Source organism: Magnolia sinica, chromosome 1 (assembly GCF_029962835.1).
Source record: "Magnolia sinica isolate HGM2019 chromosome 1, MsV1, whole genome shotgun sequence".
Taxonomy (NCBI): Eukaryota; Viridiplantae; Streptophyta; class Magnoliopsida; order Magnoliales; family Magnoliaceae; genus Magnolia; species Magnolia sinica.
Window position 1 is genome coordinate 81615840 of NC_080573.1, and position 18382 is coordinate 81634221.

General features: G+C 41.0%; 1 protein-coding gene across 2 annotated transcripts in view; it reads right to left on the reverse strand.

The window, feature by feature from the left end:
• Positions 1-18382, reverse strand: part of LOC131251245 (histone deacetylase 9) — an 81786-nt gene that overhangs the window by 47851 nt on the left and 15553 nt on the right. For both annotated transcript variants that reach the window (XR_009173686.1, XM_058251861.1), the window contains exons 2-3: positions 11217-11329; positions 10966-11083 (exon numbers count right to left, since the gene is read on the reverse strand). Coding sequence is in view for 1 of the 2 variants with exons in the window: in XM_058251861.1 (XP_058107844.1) it covers positions 10966-11083; positions 11217-11329 (231 nt within the window). In the remaining variant the exon portion in view is untranslated. The remainder of the gene's footprint in view (positions 1-10965; positions 11084-11216; positions 11330-18382) is intronic.

Consider the following 18382-nt stretch of genomic DNA (forward strand, 5'->3'; position numbering starts at 1 on the left):
CAATAAACCCTAAATTTCAGCAATCTCATGTCAATCCGAACAATAAACCTCGTGAACAATATGTAGGATCCTATGCTAATACATGCTCGGAATAGGGACAATTAACATACTAAAGCATTTGGTCCCAATGGGATTAAGAAACCCCCAAATTAACATAGGGGATAGGCTATCAATAAAGGGAAATCACTTGCATCCAAAGGGAATTGAGGGGAATTTTGGGTTTGAGAGGGATTAGGGTCTAGGTAAGAAAATGGGATTTAGGGTTATGAAGGAAAGGGGAAAGCCATGGATTAGGGTTAGGGTTTTGTGGAGAGGCTTTGATGGGATGAGGAAAACGGATAAGGGAGATCAAAACCACATGCATAGAAGGTCACACACAGGCAGTCGTACGACTGTCCGTACGACTATCCGTACAATCCGGCCATATGGTAGTATGGTCGTACGAATGAATGGATCAGCACACGTGCGGGTGGGGTTTGTGGTTTAGATGGCTTAGGTTGAGGGGTTTGTGATTTTGGATGTAGGGATTTGAGATTTGTTGTGGAAAATAATTATTATAAAAAAAAGATGAATAGAGAGATAAGAATGAGACAATACCTATGATAGGGAGAAGGAAGATAATATTGGCTTCGCACCAAGAGATGGATTCACACAATTAAGGACTGTAATCACAAGAGCCACAAGAGAGAAATCTCAAAATTGTATTCAAAACGCCATTAAAACCCTAAGGTTCACACGTCCAAGGCTTTATAGCATTTTGGGCTACAAATGACCAAATTGCCCTCTTAGATAAAATTGTTCCGAATATGTCCTAACTCCTAAGTACCCCAAACATAAAATAAGTGTATCGAAATCAATGAAACATGAAACTAATCATCTAATCTGAAATCAATGAAACATGAAACTAATCATCTAATCCACTAAGATAACAATAAAAAATTGTAATCCTAAATATATGATGTCCTTTAATGAAGATGGACCCGGCCTGATCATGTACTCCATGAGATCCAACGATCTGATTGTCTCGTCCATCGAATCTGACAGTCCAAATGACTCCCTTAAGCAACCCATATGCATCTTCTCAGTGTGGGGTCTTCCAGATGCTCGTACATGCAATATGGGGTCTTCAGCATGGGTACTCACCTAGCCACAGAGAGATTGGGGCCCGCCTCCTCTGATACGTGTGTAAATGCATGCGTGATGTGATGTCCCCATCAACTCTCATCGGCTAAGAAGGATTCGCCTCTAGCAAAATAAAACTCTAATACCACTCAAGTGAATCTAAATCGATAATCTGGAACTTTGTCTCTGTGATCCATGTACTGTCTGAAATCGGCATGCTCTTCCACTTCACTAGACATTTCTGAAACCCTTCTTGGCGTGTGGAAACTACTTGATGGTCCAAGATTTCCTCAATCTCCTCTCGTCTAGCAAGTATAGATAGCAAGGGAGGCGAAGGCTAGGAAGACAAGTCAGGTAATGCCCATGGGTCCTAAGAGGTGGAAGATTTGTAATATGCGCATTAGGACCAATTCATTTTAGTATCTTATAAGGACCCGCACTATGAGCTTGTATTTTCTTGACGGTTCGCTGAGGAAACTGCTAGTTGCCTACTTGATACTCTTTGGACCGACGATGATAATCGACGGAAAGTTTATAACGTTCATTGCTCATATTGACGCTTTCTCTGATTTCATTATGTAATGCATGAATGTGTTGTGCAAAAGACTCTGCAGACTTTAATGGCCTATATGATAATGGTATGGGAATGAGGTCGATATGTTTTCGAGGCTTATAACCGTATACAACTTAAAATGGACTCATGCCTATAGACCTATTAATCGAATTGTTATATGCTAACTTCGCAATAGGTAATATTGTATCCCAAGTCCTCGTGTGATCACCCACGAGACATCTCAACAAATTACCAAGGCTCCTGTTGACCACCTCTGTTTGGCCATCAATCTGAGGGCAGTAAGCCGATGAAAACTGGAGCCTTGTGCCCACCACGTGCTAAAGTGTCTTCCAAAAATAACTCATGAACCTAACGTCCCAGTCAGACGCAATGGTTTTGGGCAAACCGTGCAAACGGACTACCTCCCCAAAGAATAGCTTCACGATGTTGAAGGCATCCGATGTCTTAAAACAAGAAAGAAAGCAGGCCACTTTAGATAAACGATCCACTATGACAAAGATGGAATAGTGCTTCTTGATAGTCTTGGGAAGCCCAAGCACAAAGTCCATGCTAATGTCTTGCCACGGCGCATGCGGCACTAGCAAAGGTGCATTTAACTTTGTATTCTGCTTCTTTTGCTTTGCCAGCTGACAAGTACGCCTAGGGCTGAAAGTCGGGTGGGGTGGGTTGGGTTGGGTCGGGTTGGTGCTCAACCCTAGCCCAACCCAAGGTTCCTAGAACTCAACCCTAACCCAACCCAACCCAACATCGTGTTGGGAATTCTCAACCCAAGCCCAACCCAAGTGGGCTCAGTTGTGTTGGTTGAGTGGATACATGCTAATGTTTTCATTATTACATTAGTCCATTATATTTCAATACACATCTTATTTTTTGTACCTACGATTTTATTAATTATAGTTGTAGTTATTTATCATAAAGAACTTTAGTTTTTCTAAACAAACAAGCTAAAATATAGGACAACTACTCCTTTAAAAGTCGTGTTGTGTAGCACGCAATCTATTTGGGATAGAGAAATCTGGCGTATCTTATTTAGCTTGAGTCATCGGAAATGGAGTGGACCAATGAGACCCGACGGCAATGGAATTTCTCGTGCCTTCAACACGGACAATCAGCACTCAATTATAATTTATAAGTAACTTATTTATCGATCGGGTTCGGGTTAGGTCGGGCAACCCGAGCCCGACCCAAGTTTTATCGAGTTGATGTTTATATAGCCCAAGCTTAAGACCAAACCTGATACATCCTACCCAAGCTCAGCCCAATGCTGGGTCAGTCACGGGTCAGTCAAGTTGAACCCGCCCAACTTTCAACCCTAGGTACGACATTGCCAAATAATTTTAGATGTCTCGCTTGCGACTTGACCAATAAAATCGATCTTCCACAAGGGCAATGGTCTTGTCATGACCAAAGTGACATGCTACTCCTCCGGCATGAAGCTCCCAAACGAGGAAATGCTGGAGAGAGGTACGGGGAATACAGAATTTGTCACCTTTAAATAAAAATTTATCATTCAGGACAAATCCACTGTCATTCCTTGACAGGTCAACCAAGAGCAAGGCACATACTTTACCAAAATCTGGGCAAGCAAGGTATTCATCCCTAAGTTGCTCAAACCCAATAACCTCTATGCTCATGGACTGTAGAAGCATCACTCTATGACTAGGGCATCTGCAAGTTTGTTTTCGACCCCAACCTTATGTTTCAATATGAACGAATACTCCTGAAGAAATTCAACCTACTTAGCATGCCTTGGTTCAACTTCTTCTGGGAGTTAAGATAACGTAGGGCCTCGTGATCAGAAAACAAGATAAATTCTTGTGGTTACAAATAATGTCACCAATGTCTCAAGGACTGGACTATCGGATAGAACTCTTTGTCATGGGCAGAGTACCATTGCTTTGCCTCATTTAACTTTTCACTAAAGTAAGCAACGGGGTGCCCTTCTTGACTAAGCACTCTACCTATACCCAAATCAGATGCATCACATGCAGCTTCAAAGACTTTAGAAAAGTCTGGAAGGCGCATGACAGGAGCTTCGCTCATTTTGCCCTTTTTCTCCTTAAATGCTCTAGAGGTTGTTTTAGTCCATGTGAACTCCCCTTTCTTTATGCAATCAGTAATGGGAGCAATGATGGAACTAAACCCTCTAATGAACTGCCTATAGAAAGTTGTTAAGTAAAAGCTCCGCATCTCGTGGATATTCCGTAGTTCAGGCCACTCTAGTATGGCCCTGACCTTCTCGAGGTCCGCTCTCATGCCCTCAGATGATGCTATGAACCCTAAGAAAATAACACTTTCTGAAATGTACACTTCTTAAGGTTGGCATAAAGCTTTTCAATTCTAGGGATCCCGCAAACTTGCCTCAAATGGTGGAGATGTTGTTCCTTTGATGTACTATAGATAAGAATGGCATCAAAGTACACAACAAGGAACTTACCCATAAAGGGTTTCAACACTTGGGTCATCATTCTCATAAATGTGCTCGGGGCATTAGTTAAGCCAAAGGGCATGACTAGCCACTCATATAGCCCGTCCTTCGTCTTGAAGGCTATCTTCCACTCATCACCTGGGAGTATACGTATTTGGTGATACCCACTCTTAAGGTCTACCTCTGAGAAAATTATGGCATCGGCCAGCATGTCTAGCATATCATCAAGACACAGTATAGGAAACCAGCACTTGACCGTGATTTTATTGATGGTCCTACTGTCCATACACATGCGCCAAGTGTCATCTTTCTTATGCGTGAGAAGCGTTGGCACGGCATACAGACTCAAAACTCTCTTGAATGAAATCCTTCATAAGGAGTTCATCTACTTGCTTCTTCAATTCTGCATGCTCCGTAGGGTTGATCCGATAATGAGGAAGGTTTGGTAGAGTCACCCGAGAGGCAAGATCAATGGCATGTTGAATGTCCATCATGGGTGGAAACTCATCCAGTAAGTCATCAAGAAAGTCATCATTGAACTTCTCAACAACCGAACCCGCCTCAGATGGCAACTCTACTCTCACCTCGGGTGTCATCTCCCTAGCCACAAGGGCATACACCGTCGAATCCACCTCAGTCTCTTTTTCAAATTCTTTGGCAATTATGATGTGAAGAAACTTAGGTTGGGATTTACTCACTTCTTTGGGATCACCCTTTCTAACATCCTCTTCGTTACAAAACTCAGGGGTGCTCTTGGGCGGAAGAGGATTTAACTTCTTCTTGCCCTCGTGCATGAAGGAACAAACATTCGAGCGACCGAATATTGTTACATCATGATCAAAGAGCCAAGGCTTGCCCAAGATGATGTGGCCTACATCCGTAGGCAAAACATCACACCACTGCAAGTCTTTATAAGATGCAAACTGGATGGGGACAAGACAACGCTAGGAGATTGGAATAGAGGACTCATCAGCCCATGAGACTCTATAGGGCTGAGGGTGAGGACTAGGCTTTAGGCCCAAACGAGAAATGGTGCGTTCAGAGACCGCATTTTTACAATTGCCACTATCAATTATCACTTTGCAGTTTTTCTCACCACATTTGGCATAAGTATAGAAAATGGTACTCCTACATCAATCATCAACTTCCTTAGCCTGAGCTAAGGCACACCTGACAACTGCAAGTGGCATGATCTCCTCTTATTCTTCATCGCTAGCACCAATTACAGGGTGATATTCTTCTTCTTCTTCACAATCACCCTAGCCATCTTCATCTTCCTCCTACTCTCCAATCAAGAGGGCCTTAGTTCGCTCTTTTGTGGGATACTCATGGGCAAAATGGCCGAATCCTTGACAGTTATAACACCGCCTGGGTTCGCCTCCTCGCGAACTGGTACTAGAGACTCATTTCCCCTTAACACCCTTAAGGTTGGATTGAGAACCAGTAAGGGCCTTGGATTGACCCCCAAAGTTAGACTTAGCTCCCTGGGAAGTATTCTTAACATTTAAATCTCAAGAGTCAAAATCGTTGCCCAAATTGCGGTTTTAAATACTACTCAAGTTCTTGCACCAACCGATAGGCATGCTCAAGGGTGCCAACATCATGAGAGAGCAGCTCGCGCTGAATATCGGATCGGAGGCCCATCTTAAAATGCGAAAGAGTCACTTTTAGGTCCTCATTGACATGACATCTCATCATGTACTCTTCAAATCTAGCAATGTAATGCTTAACAGGCATTGATCCCTGGCAAAGGGAATGTCATTGATCCATTAATTTCTGGCGATATGAAAGAAGAAGATATTTTTCTTTCAGCGGTTCCTTCATCTCGACCCAATTTACAATCGGGTCTTTTCCAAACCTTTCTAACTTGTACTCAAGATTGGTCCAAAACAATTTAGCCTAGCCCACCAACTTCATATTGGTAAACCTCACACGATGGCGATCATACATCTCATACCACTCAAAGTAGTGGTCCATGTCTAAAAACCAGTCGAGGAAAGCCTTTGGTTCCAGATGACCATCAAAATTAGGGGCCTCAATCTTAACACTTTTCATCACATGATCATCAAGATCATAGTGGTCTAGATACTCTCCACAGGGTGGCTAGGCACGCACCACATTATGGCCAACACCTCGGCCACGGCCTCTTCCACGTCCACCAACGCAACCTCCCATGTGAACTTCCTCTGCACCTCCCACTTGGGATTGGCCTTCTTCCCCATCGTCAGGGTTTGCTTGAAGGGAAGTCTCCAACTGACCTATTCGATTATTGGTGGTCCTGCTTTGAGCTTCAAGGGCATCCAGTCGTCTAGTTATGGCATTAAGAGCTTCGAGAATCTATTCTTGGCTCATGGTGGTTGGATGAAGACCAAAAACCACGCCCATATCGCGTAGGCATGCACTAAAAACCTAAGGCGGAGACTTGACACAACCCTAGATCATCCTAAGACAACTCTAGATGACCCTATATAACTCTATATGGCCAAAGAGACACTTTTCCCCTAAAAAATCAGGCAAAGTAACCAATGAAACGTCCTGATACTAAAATTCATCGATGTAGCATGGAAATAATGGGTGCTAAGAAAATTCAGCAATGGTATAACTGAGAGAATAGCACTAGTATTTTCAGCAATATGCTAAAATAAATACTAGGATTAAAACTTCAGCAATACAATGACAAACTAGTACCCGAAAACTTCAGCAATGTAAATTGATAAACAACTAGTACTAAATTTTAGCAGTATACATATGGAAATAATTGACCCTGGCATGCCACAATATGATGATCTACACCATGTATGATGATGAACAACCCTATTCTAGATTTAAGATGAGTTTACACTGTATTAGCCTATGCTCTTATACCAAAATTTGATGCATGATGAAATTTTCTATCCTAAAGTGATGTTAAAAATCAAATTTTCAGATTAAATTAGCAATAAACCCTAAATTTCAGCAATCTCATATCAATCCAAACAGTAAATAAGTAAACAATATGTAGGATCCTAAGTTAATACATGCTCGGAATAGGGACAGTTAACATACTGAAGCATTTGGTCCCAATGGGATTAAGAAACCCCCAAATTAATATAGGGGTAGGCTATCAATCAAGGGAAATCACTTGTATCCAAAGGGAATTGAGAGGAATTTTGGATTTGAGAGGGATTAGGGTCTAGGTAAGAAAGGGGGAATTAGGGTTATGAAGGGGGAAAACTATGGATTAAGGTTAGGGTTTTGTGGGGAGGCTTTGATGGGATGAGGAAAACGGATAAGGGGGATCAAAACCACATGCATAGAAGGCCGCGCACATGCGGCTGTACGGCTGTCCATATGGTCCAGCCATATGGTAGTCCATACGGTCGTACAGATGAATGGATTGGCACGCGCAGGTGGGGCTTGTGGTTTAGATGGCTTATGTCGAGGTGTTTGTGATTTTGGATGTGGGGATTTGAGATTTGTTGGGGAAAATAATTATTTTTTTTTTAAGGTGAATAGAGAGATAAGGATGAGTCAATACCTATGATAAAGAAGAAAGAAGATAATCTTGGCTTCGCACCAAGGTAGTTGTCTCTTGGAGTCACACCAAGAGATGGATTCACACCATTAAGGACTCCAATCACAAGAGCCACAAAAGAGAAATCTCAAAATTGTATTCAAAACACCATTAAAACCCTAAGGTTCACACGTCCAAGGCTTTATAGCCTTTTGGGCAACAAATGACCAAATTGCCCTCTCAAATAAAAATTGTTCACAATGTCCCAAGTACCCCAAACATAAAATAAGTGTATTGAAATCAATGAAATGTGAAACTAATCATCTAATCCACTAAGATAATATAAAATATGTAATCCTAAATATATGATGTCCTCTGATGAAGATGGCCCATGATCAACAGCCCGTTCATGTACTCCATGTGATCCAACGATCCGATCGTTGCTTCCATCAAATATGACAGTCGAAATCACTTCGTCAAGCAACCCACATGCATCTTCCTAATGTGGGGTCTTCTAGATGCTCATACATGCAATATGGGGTCTTCAACACGGGTACTCACCTAGCCATAAAGAGATTGAGGCCCACCTCCTCCTCCGATACGTGCGTAAAGGCGTGCATGATGTGTACCCATCACTAGGTGCCTCTGGAAAGTTTTAGTCTCAGCCCTATTTTTTCTTTTCATGCGGCACGGTGGTGCCTTGCGCCTGTTCTTTTTCCTACTTTTTTTTTATTGTTTTTTTTTCTGTTAAGTTGTTTTCCCGGGCATCTGCTCTGTTAGCGTCTGTTAGCTAGCTTGTTGCCTTTTTAACACCTCCTAAGGTTTTATTGAACATTCACCACTTTACGAAAGTTTCCCAATGTTTCCCTCATACCACGGAACATTACGTTACATGCAATATTTCCCGACGTTTCCTACAATCTTTCCAAATCCCGAGGATCCAATAATGGTGCAATACGAGGGCATAAAACATTTCCTACCATGGCCGCAACATTGAGCGAAATATCATCTTGCAACCTGTGTAGACTATAATAGCAACCCTTTGCACACACTAAAAGCCCCAAGGGTCCAATAATGGTGCAATACGAGGGCATAAAACATTTCCTACCATGTCCCAAGCATTAAGCAAAATAATATCGTGCATCCTGCATAGACTATAATAGCAACCTTTTGCATACACTAAAAGCAGTAGTAGGCAACTGCAAGATGCATGGGCTCACAAGTGGAAAGACATCCAACACGTGCTCATATAGTATGTGCAAGATCCAGGTTGTACAATAGGTTGCTCCCTGTGTATGTCGGCTGCACCTGTATGAAAGAGGAATACTAATGATTTTCATTCATGTGAGATGAAGGCAATGTTTCATGCACACACCCCAATGTCCAACAGGTGTGCTGGATCTGGGATCATTCACAGCTGGAACCCATATCGCACATCCAAAAATCCTAAACATCTGGTTGTCCATTGAGTTCAAGCCACTGACAGACTTTAGAAATCTCTGGTAGGCACTAGTTGAATGGAAGTGCACCTGATCTATGTTATTTTTGGGCTTCCGTTCAATCCACAATGAGAGCTGCTACTTGGATAGTTAGGGTCCACCATCTGAATGACCCAGATCCCACATACATATGTCCATTGACACGTGGTGAGGATTCCAAAACTACTCTCCCCCGTAGCCAACACATGGGGAATAATTTTTTTTCCCTTTTTTTTTCTTTTTTTTAAAAATTTTGGAAGAGCAATTAATTTGATTTTATTAAAAGGCTGCAAGACAAAAGTCAAGGCAGCAAAGGATTACAACCTCAAAAGACATCCCTAGTAACAATCAAAACCATGACAGAACACAACCCCTATTGTATCCCGGATTACAATCCAAATTACAGCCCAAACATGGATGACATTTCAACAACATTTACATCTTTAACCCCATTTGCCCATTCGATGACAGGCCTCTTGAATTGCCCACTACTTGTTCCCGTGATCCTTGTTTGTTGAGGAAGCAGCGACTATTTCACTCCCACCAAGTACTCCACAAAACTGCTAACAAGAAAAGCGGATATATAATTCGCTTATCCCTAGGGAAGGGGCAGCCTTGCCAGGCCCAGAGCATATCACCAATCGACTGAGGCACAACCCATTTGATACCAAAAGGTGTTAAGAAGGAAATCCAGACTTGTCGAACGAAGGAGCAACGAACAAACAGGTGATACACTCATTCCGCATTGTTCATGCATAAGAAACAAGTGTTTGGGAGGATCATAGACCTTTTCTGAAGATTATTTGTCTTTAACATACACTTTCGCCCAACCAACCGAACAAAGAATGCCACCTTGGGTGGTGCCCCGTAGAACCAAAAAGCTTAAAAAATTCCAAATTCCTTACCACCTCAGAATCCCAACGCATTATGGGGAATGATGAATACACAATTTTTGTATGGTTACCTTTTTATAAGGGGTTCCTAAGATGTATGTTCCTCCCTCCAAATCCCAAGTGAGAACATGTATCATTTAAATTGCCAACTTCAAGAATCCTCCCTTGGCTATGTTGATTTGTGTGAAAGTTAGGATATGTTTGAATTGTCCTTCTCATTTAACAGTTAATTATATGAAAAGTTCCCAAGAGAGTTCTTACAATTTGTGATCCAATGCATGGTTGACATGGTTTAGGCACTATCTATTTGCAATCTGACTGGTTTTTGAGAAGATAAATCCGCACACACCAACAGCTTGTACCTCAAAAGATGATTCTTCATCCGTATATGGCATGTAAGATAAAACAAGTTCGTATCCAACCTCAAAATAAACATGCCAGTTTATCATGAGAGATCTATAGCAGCAATGAAAAAATTGAAAGAAACAAAAAATTAAATTGAATAAATTGCAGAAGAGCATTTTACAACAAAGATAATTAACAGTTTACATGTAGGATATATGACCTGTGCATCAGGTGTGCTCCACCATGAAGATGAATAACACAAAAATCAGGGCTGCCTTTTATCAAGCAGGCCCACAAATAATTCAATATAGACTATCCGCAAGTTTTTCTTAATAAGTCCACCGCTCTCGCATGAGTGACCCCCCTGACGAGTGGATTAGCCGAATTTTTGTGTAATTCATCTTCCTTCTGGAGCACACCTTATGCACTGGTCAGATGCCCTGAGCACGTATAGTGGCACATGTGTTGAATGCAAAAGTGCATGTGGGGCTAGCAAAACTCTGCAAAAAAATTATATTCATGAAAGGCTACATGTATTTCATTAGAAACAGAGAAAAGAAAACATATTCACAGAACTCCACATGGACATCCAAACTCCGAGAACTATAATGAACTCTTATTTCAACCCTTACATCTTGCTAATTCACTTGCAAACAGATGCTGTGTATCAGGAGTAATCCGGTGCAAGAACTCAACATAATCTGCTGAATGGAACTGAGCAAGCTCAACAGGATATGCCTTGTGCGGCCGCTGCATGGATTAATAAATATTTAAATAAAAAGTAAAAAATAAAAAGTTTCATCATAATACATTGAATGCATGAGACTGAAACTAAATTTCAAATTATATGATTAACATACAAGGAAACACTTTTATAACGCACATATATTTCCATCTTCTTGTGAAGGTCATACGAGAGTACAAGGTGGTGTGTCATGCAAAGACGATGTGGCTTCATAGGATGATTCGGACCAAAGTAAACATTGCCCACATCTCCTGCAAAATTTTACAAACATGGAAAAGTAATTAACAAACAGTTAAACAATTATTCAAATTAAATGATGCAAGGTTGAATCTATTTTTATTGTCCTCACGAAATCATTCCACTCACTTATGGTTCATGTTCCCAAGAAGCACATTTTTTTGCAGAATGCACTTGCTTCCTATTTGTTTTATAAATTCATATTACACTCACTTCCTATACGCTATACCATTTCACAATTACCAATATGAGTACTTCATGTCAATTTCTTTTGTTTCGGAAAGTATCAGACTAGCAGTTACCTGATTCTCTTACAAAAGATTGAGGAATTATTCAATAACAAACACCCATATCAGAAGATTGCTATGGGTCCGTTTGGCACATGTCATAGCACTATTTGCATAAGAATAAGGCTACTGACATAGCTTATCTCGCGTTTGGCACGCTAAAAGGTAATGTTCAAAGCACAGTTAACTAAACAATTCTATTTCACACATTTTTAGCCTTAGTTGTGGTATTATCCAAATAGCTGGATTCCAAAGCATAAGAATAAGGCTACTGGCATAGCTTAACTCACGCTTGGCATGCCCAAATCTAATGCTCATAGCACAGTTAACTAAATAATTCTATTTCACACATTTTTAGCCTTAATTGTGGTATTATCCAAATAGTTGGATTCCAAGAAAAATTGGAATCCAGCTATATTCATTATAGTAAAAGAAGAAAGGGGTTCCTTTGTTAGTTTTGCACCATTTAAAACATGTTTACATGGCGGTGACACTTACGATATACATGTACATTAATCCAAACCATCCAAATCGATGACTTAACTATGGATGGTGAACCCACTTGGGGCCCGTTTGTTTCACCAATTACAACGGTAATGTAAAGGAAATGTGCAATGATTACAAATTACTTCACCCGTCTCCTAAGTCCTAACAACATCTGCATTTAACTGTCGATTCCTGTGTTTGGTTTGTCAGCGGAAAAATCATAATGATGGCATTTTTACAGAATGTTACATCATCACCAAAATACCCTCATGTCGCTGTTGGGATTCAAGATTTTTCATGATAATGCCACGAAAAAGTGCAATGATTACAAATTCCTTTAGGGCCTATTTGGATTGCTAATTATATCAGTAATGCATTATTAAAGCGCCATCATTATGATTTTGCAACATTTTTCTAAACACAATACACGGTCAAATGCAAATGTAATAGGAGATGGGTAAAGGAATGTATATTCATTACAATTTTACATTATATTGCAATGGAAATCTCCTATCCAAACACGCACATCAATCGATTTCTATAGCCGACTGCTTCTCGCCTGATGGATCAGGTGTTTGGAATCCTTCCTGCAGACAAGCCCTCTCTAACGTTCATCTTTCCAATCCCTTGGATCTACTCAGGATGCTCCATCTCATTCGCCCCAACCCTGAGCCTGATACCATTCTTTGGACCTCTACTGCTTCTGGTTGCTTCACCTGCAAGTCCTTCATCCAGATGTCTCGATCTAGACTAGCTAAGCCTCCCACTTCCTTCTTTTGGTCTTATGGCAGCCTCCCCAAGGTTGCTGCTTTTACCTAGCTCTTAGCCAGAGGGCGAACTCTCACAATATACAATCTGCAACCAAGAGGCTTCATTTTATCTAATGCTTGTTGCCTCTGTTTGGGTAATGAGGAAACAATCAACCACTTGTTCCTTCACTGCCCTTTTGTCTTCGAAATTTGGTCTTCCATCTATGCCAAATTGCAAGTTCCTTAGGTCATGCCTAGCTCAATTGCCGACTTCCTTTTCTGCTAGCATGGAGTTAGAGGTGACAAAGCTTTTAAAGCTATTCAGAGATTGGTTGTTCTTGCTTCTCAGTGGGAAATCTGGAGAGAGGAACAACCGGACTTTCTCTAATCTTTCTACCTTGCAAGGGAGAATTCAAGGGTTAATATTTAGAGATATCAAAGACTACGTCTCGGCTTCCAATCTCGACCCCAATCTGGGTCTTCTCGTTTCCTGGACTAGCTCTCTTCTTTTTGCTCTCTCCAAGTTTGTAGCTGCTCTTGCGGCCATTGGTTTCGAGTTGTATAGTTTTAGCTTTCTTCTCTTTCGTTTCTTTCTTTCTTTTTTTTTTTTTTTAACTTTTCCTTTTTCTTTCTGTATAGTTCTTGTTTTTTTCTCTGATGTTTCTGTTTTTGTTTTTCTTTTCTGGTTTGCCCTTGGCCCTCCTTATTAATATTCAATCTTTTTATATAAAAAAAAAAAGGTATCATCATAGATCCATCCAAGTATTGTAATTTGTAATCATTACACTTCTACAGCAAATTACAGATGTAATGCGCAATACAAACAGGCCCTTTCCTGTCTCTTAAATCATCTACATTTGACTGACAATTCCCATGTTTAGTTTCACAGTGCAAAAATCGTAATGATGAAATATTTCCTTTACATTACCAGGTAATTAGCAAAACAAACAGGCCCTTAGTTTCAACCATACACATGACGCAATTGCATGGCAATCCAGACCATCCAAATCATTGACTTAATCGTGGATGGTGGACCACTTGCTTTCATCATAGACATGGCATAGTTGTACAGCAAGTTGTGGACAGTATGCCACTTGGTTTCAACCATACACATGGCTTAGTTGTCTCACAATCTAAACCGTTCAAACAACTAACTCAACTGTGGATGATGGGCCACTTGGTTTCAATCGTACACATGGCATGGCCCCATCCAAAATGTTAACTCAAAATGGATTGTGGGCCACTTGGTTTCAACTACACACATGGCACAGTTGTACATCAATCTAGACCGTCCAAATTGCTGACTCAATTGTGGATGATGGGCCACTTGGTTTCAATCGTACACATCGCATGGTTGTACAGCAATCCAGATGGTCCAAAATGTTGACTCAACTAGGGATGGTGGGCCACTTGGTTTCAACTGCACACATGGCATAATTGTACGGCAATCTAGACCATCCAAATCGCAGACTCAACTATTTATGGTGTGCCACTTGGTTTCAATTGTATGTGTGGCATAGTTATATGGCATTCTAGACCCACCAAAGTCCTTACTCAACCATGGATGGTAGGCCACTTAGTTTCAACTGTACAAAAGGCGTGGTTGTATAGCAATCCAGATTGTCTGAACACTTGGTTTCAACGGAACACGTGGAATAGTTGTACAGCAACCCAGAGCATCCATATTGCTTACTCAACCATAGATGGTGGGCCACTTGGTTTCAACCATACGCATGGCATAGTTGTATGGTAATCCATACCGTCCAAGTTGCTTACTCAACTATGGATGGTGGGCCACTTTGATGCAGGACATGAAATTAAATATGGAATACAAGAGATAAAGCTTGAGATTATTCCACTTTTAAACAGTAACAAAATTCCACATCCTACATACTATCAAACATTCAAAAAGGGGTATCAATGGGGGTCCAAGCCTACACAACTTTAGGGCTGGATCAAATAAAATTATAAGTCAAACAAGCCCAAAGGAGTGTAAGAATCATCCATTCTTGCAAAGGATTGTTCCCAACTCAAGAGATCCACTAAGTTTCAATTTGGGAGAAAATCTAGGGTTTGAAAATTGAGGATAATTGGGATGTGGGACTCTTTAGGGTTAGAGATTTGGATTAAGGGGTTTTTTTAGTCAAAAGAGAAGGAAATAAAGGAAAAAAGAGAACCTGGGATGAACCATGCGCGCTGGACAGCAAATGGGCCTGGACGCACGTGCGCGACAGGTCGTCCGCACGTGTGTGGGGCCGACAAAGTCGGAAACCGACTTCTAGGCCAGGATCAGCTAGGGATGGGTTGCCTCCATACCAAGTTTCACGTTGATCCGTCGCAAAGTCCGTGCGTAGTATTCCGCCGAAGTTTTTGCCCCTTCAACTAGGCCAGAATCTGAAAAATCTGTTTGTACACTGCTGTAGGAGAAAACGTGGATGCGAAAAAGGGTGAAACAAATGGTGAAAGGGGTGGAGGTGATGGAGGTAATGCGAAAGAAGATGGAGATGATTTGGAGTGGATGTGCCATCGCACCACGGTAATTAGCCCTTCGAGGAAAGGAGGGCTTCATATCCAATTCGATTCTTCAACCCAAAGAAAGAGAGAGAGAGAGAAACGCGAAAAATTTTTTCATAAAATATCATTGCCATGCCTACATGGGATTGTTATATTTATAAGAAAACCCTAAACCCAAAAAAGACAGAATTACCCTTGCACCATGTGCACGCACTAATACCAAAGCTAAAGCAAATAAATACTAATCTAAGCAATCAAAGTGTTCATGAAGTTTCTAATAACAAAAATAGTCAAAACTCAAAATCCTAGATCATCTAAAGTAGTGGGCCACGATCATGAGATCTGATGGTAGAATCTATGTGATGATCGGGTCCACTCCGATGCTCCATAACGCAGTCCCCCTAATTATGAGGTCTTCCAAAGATGTCGTCGTCGAACCAAATCGAAAGTGGGGCCCGCCTCCTCCTCGTATACGTGCGTAGAGGGGGCGCATGCATGATGTCCCCATCACACTTGGTTTCAACAATACACACGGCATAGTTGTACAGAAATTCAGCTAAATTGTTGACTCTCAACTATGGATGGTGGGCCACTAGGTTTCAACCATACAAATGGCATGGTTGTACGGCAATCCAGACCGTCCAATCATTGTATAAACTGGTGATGGTGGGCCACTTGGTTTCAATCATGTATATGGTATAGTTGTACTCCAGACCATCCCAATTATTAACTAAACTGTGGACAGTGGCCACTTGGTTTCAACCATACACATGGTATGTTATATAGAAATCTAAATTGACCCAATTGCTAACTCAACTATAGATGGTGGGCAACTTGGTTTTACCTATGCACATGAAATATTGTATGGCAACCCAAACACGCTAAATTGTTAACTCAACTATAGATGGTGGGTCACTTGATTTGAACCATATACATGGCATAGTTGTACGACAATCCAGACTGTCCAAATCGTGATTCAACCATGGATGGTGGGCCACTTGGTTTCAACCTTACATAAGGCATAGTTGCACAATAATCTAGCCGTCCAATTCACTAACTCAACTGTGAATGTTGAGGCACTTGGTTTCAACTATACACATGACATAGTTCTACTCGTATGGCAATCTAGAGTCTAGACCATCTAAACTGCTGACTCAACTGCGGATGGCTACACTTGATGCATATACCAGATCTCATACAAGTGTTCAATGGTGGAGCAACTAGTGTGATTAATGATCTATAACATGTTAAATTGTGTCTTCCACATAGAACATAGAACAACGCAAACCTTATACTAAAACACCAGATATCAATTGCAATCGCAAACTATAATCATCGTAAAATAACCAAATCTTGTCTTCGGTTCATTAGGTGAGCTGGAAGAGACACATCCTCAGATGGGAATGATTTAGGCTTCAAGTCCTACTTGCCTTGCTTCACCTTATCTTACAGCCCTAGAGGTTCCTAATTCCAAGGCTACCAAATACTAATAATAATCATATCTAGGCAACACCATCCACATGGTGATACAAAGCACACAAAGCAGATGCTGTGAGAGAAACATTTTGCAAGCTTAGTTCAAACTTCTGGAAGCAACTTTTTGTTTTTTAATTTATAACTGGAATGCAAAATTGAACTGTGTAGCTTTCTTCAAAGGTTTTGGTACTTCGTTTGCTAGTAAAAAAATTAAATAATACAATGAGCTGCAGCTATTATTTAAATCCACCTTATTTGCAGTCCCTTTGATTTGTAAGGTTAGTTCATACCCAAGACCTCATGTGAAACAAACAGTCAAACAACAAACTACAAGCTCGAACACAATTCCCCAAATAAAACACAAACCTAGTTGAGTATTTTGGTTTGACCAAACTGAGCATTTAATGTGAAGAAAGACCACATCTTCATAGGGCAAGTTGTTGGATTGTCATGAAATGTTTTCTGTCATTCCAACCTTGGTTTAGGTCTGTGTGGCATCAACGGAAGATCCTCCCACATCCAAAAGCTAGAGACTTGGAAGATGTTTTTACACATTTAAAGCTACACGTCAAGGAGAATAGCTCATCTATCATTGAGATCGAAGTGAAGTGTTTGCACTCCAACATCACTTTCAATTATCAGGTTTTGAAAGCTCTCCTTGTTCAGAAATGTTAGGTATTTGCACTCCAAAATCACTCAATTGATATTTATGCTCTAGCTCCTTATATCCTTGTTATTGATTCCAAATGTCTTCATCTATATCAAGGCATTTGATCACTATTTTTGCTTTCTTCTTGCTTCTTTTTTTTACTTGTTATTGGTTTTTGGACTGTGCAATTAGTGTATAGTATTTTGGATACAACTACCATTTTGTAGATTGGATACACCACATTGATATATGGGTAGCCCAGATTGAAGATTAGATAGTAGGGGTGCAACTTGGGTGGCTCGGGTCAGGTTGAGTGTCAACCCAAGCCCAACCCAACCTTTAGTGAACTCAACCAACCCGAATTCCAACACTAGGTGCCCAAACTGAACCCAAAGTCCACTATGCTTGACCCAACCTGACCTGACCCAAATACATGTGACTGTCACCGACCTGACCTCAAGATAACCCAACCTGCAACCCGACCCAACCAGATGTCCTCTATGCTCAAACCAACCCAACCCAACCCAAAATACATGCGAATATCCCCAACCCAACCTAACTCAACCCAAATTCAAGTTGGGTTGGCTGTTTCCGAACCAAACCCATACCAAGGATCATGACAACCCGAACTCAGGTTGGGTCAATTGGATTCGGGTTGACCCGAAACTTAAGTTGCAGCCCCATCAGATAGGTTGCCATGCAAATACATAGCTATGAATGGTTTACAGGCATACCTTTTCTTTAACGATGAGAAAAAAATTTAGCCTGAAAATAGTGACACTCTCGTCACTATCTTAGACATTAAACTAATCAAAGGACCACAAAAAACAATTACGGGAAAGTCACCTGACTACAAGCCCTGATTATCCTCTTCTAGTCACATTCCAATCACTCATAGTCTCCCCA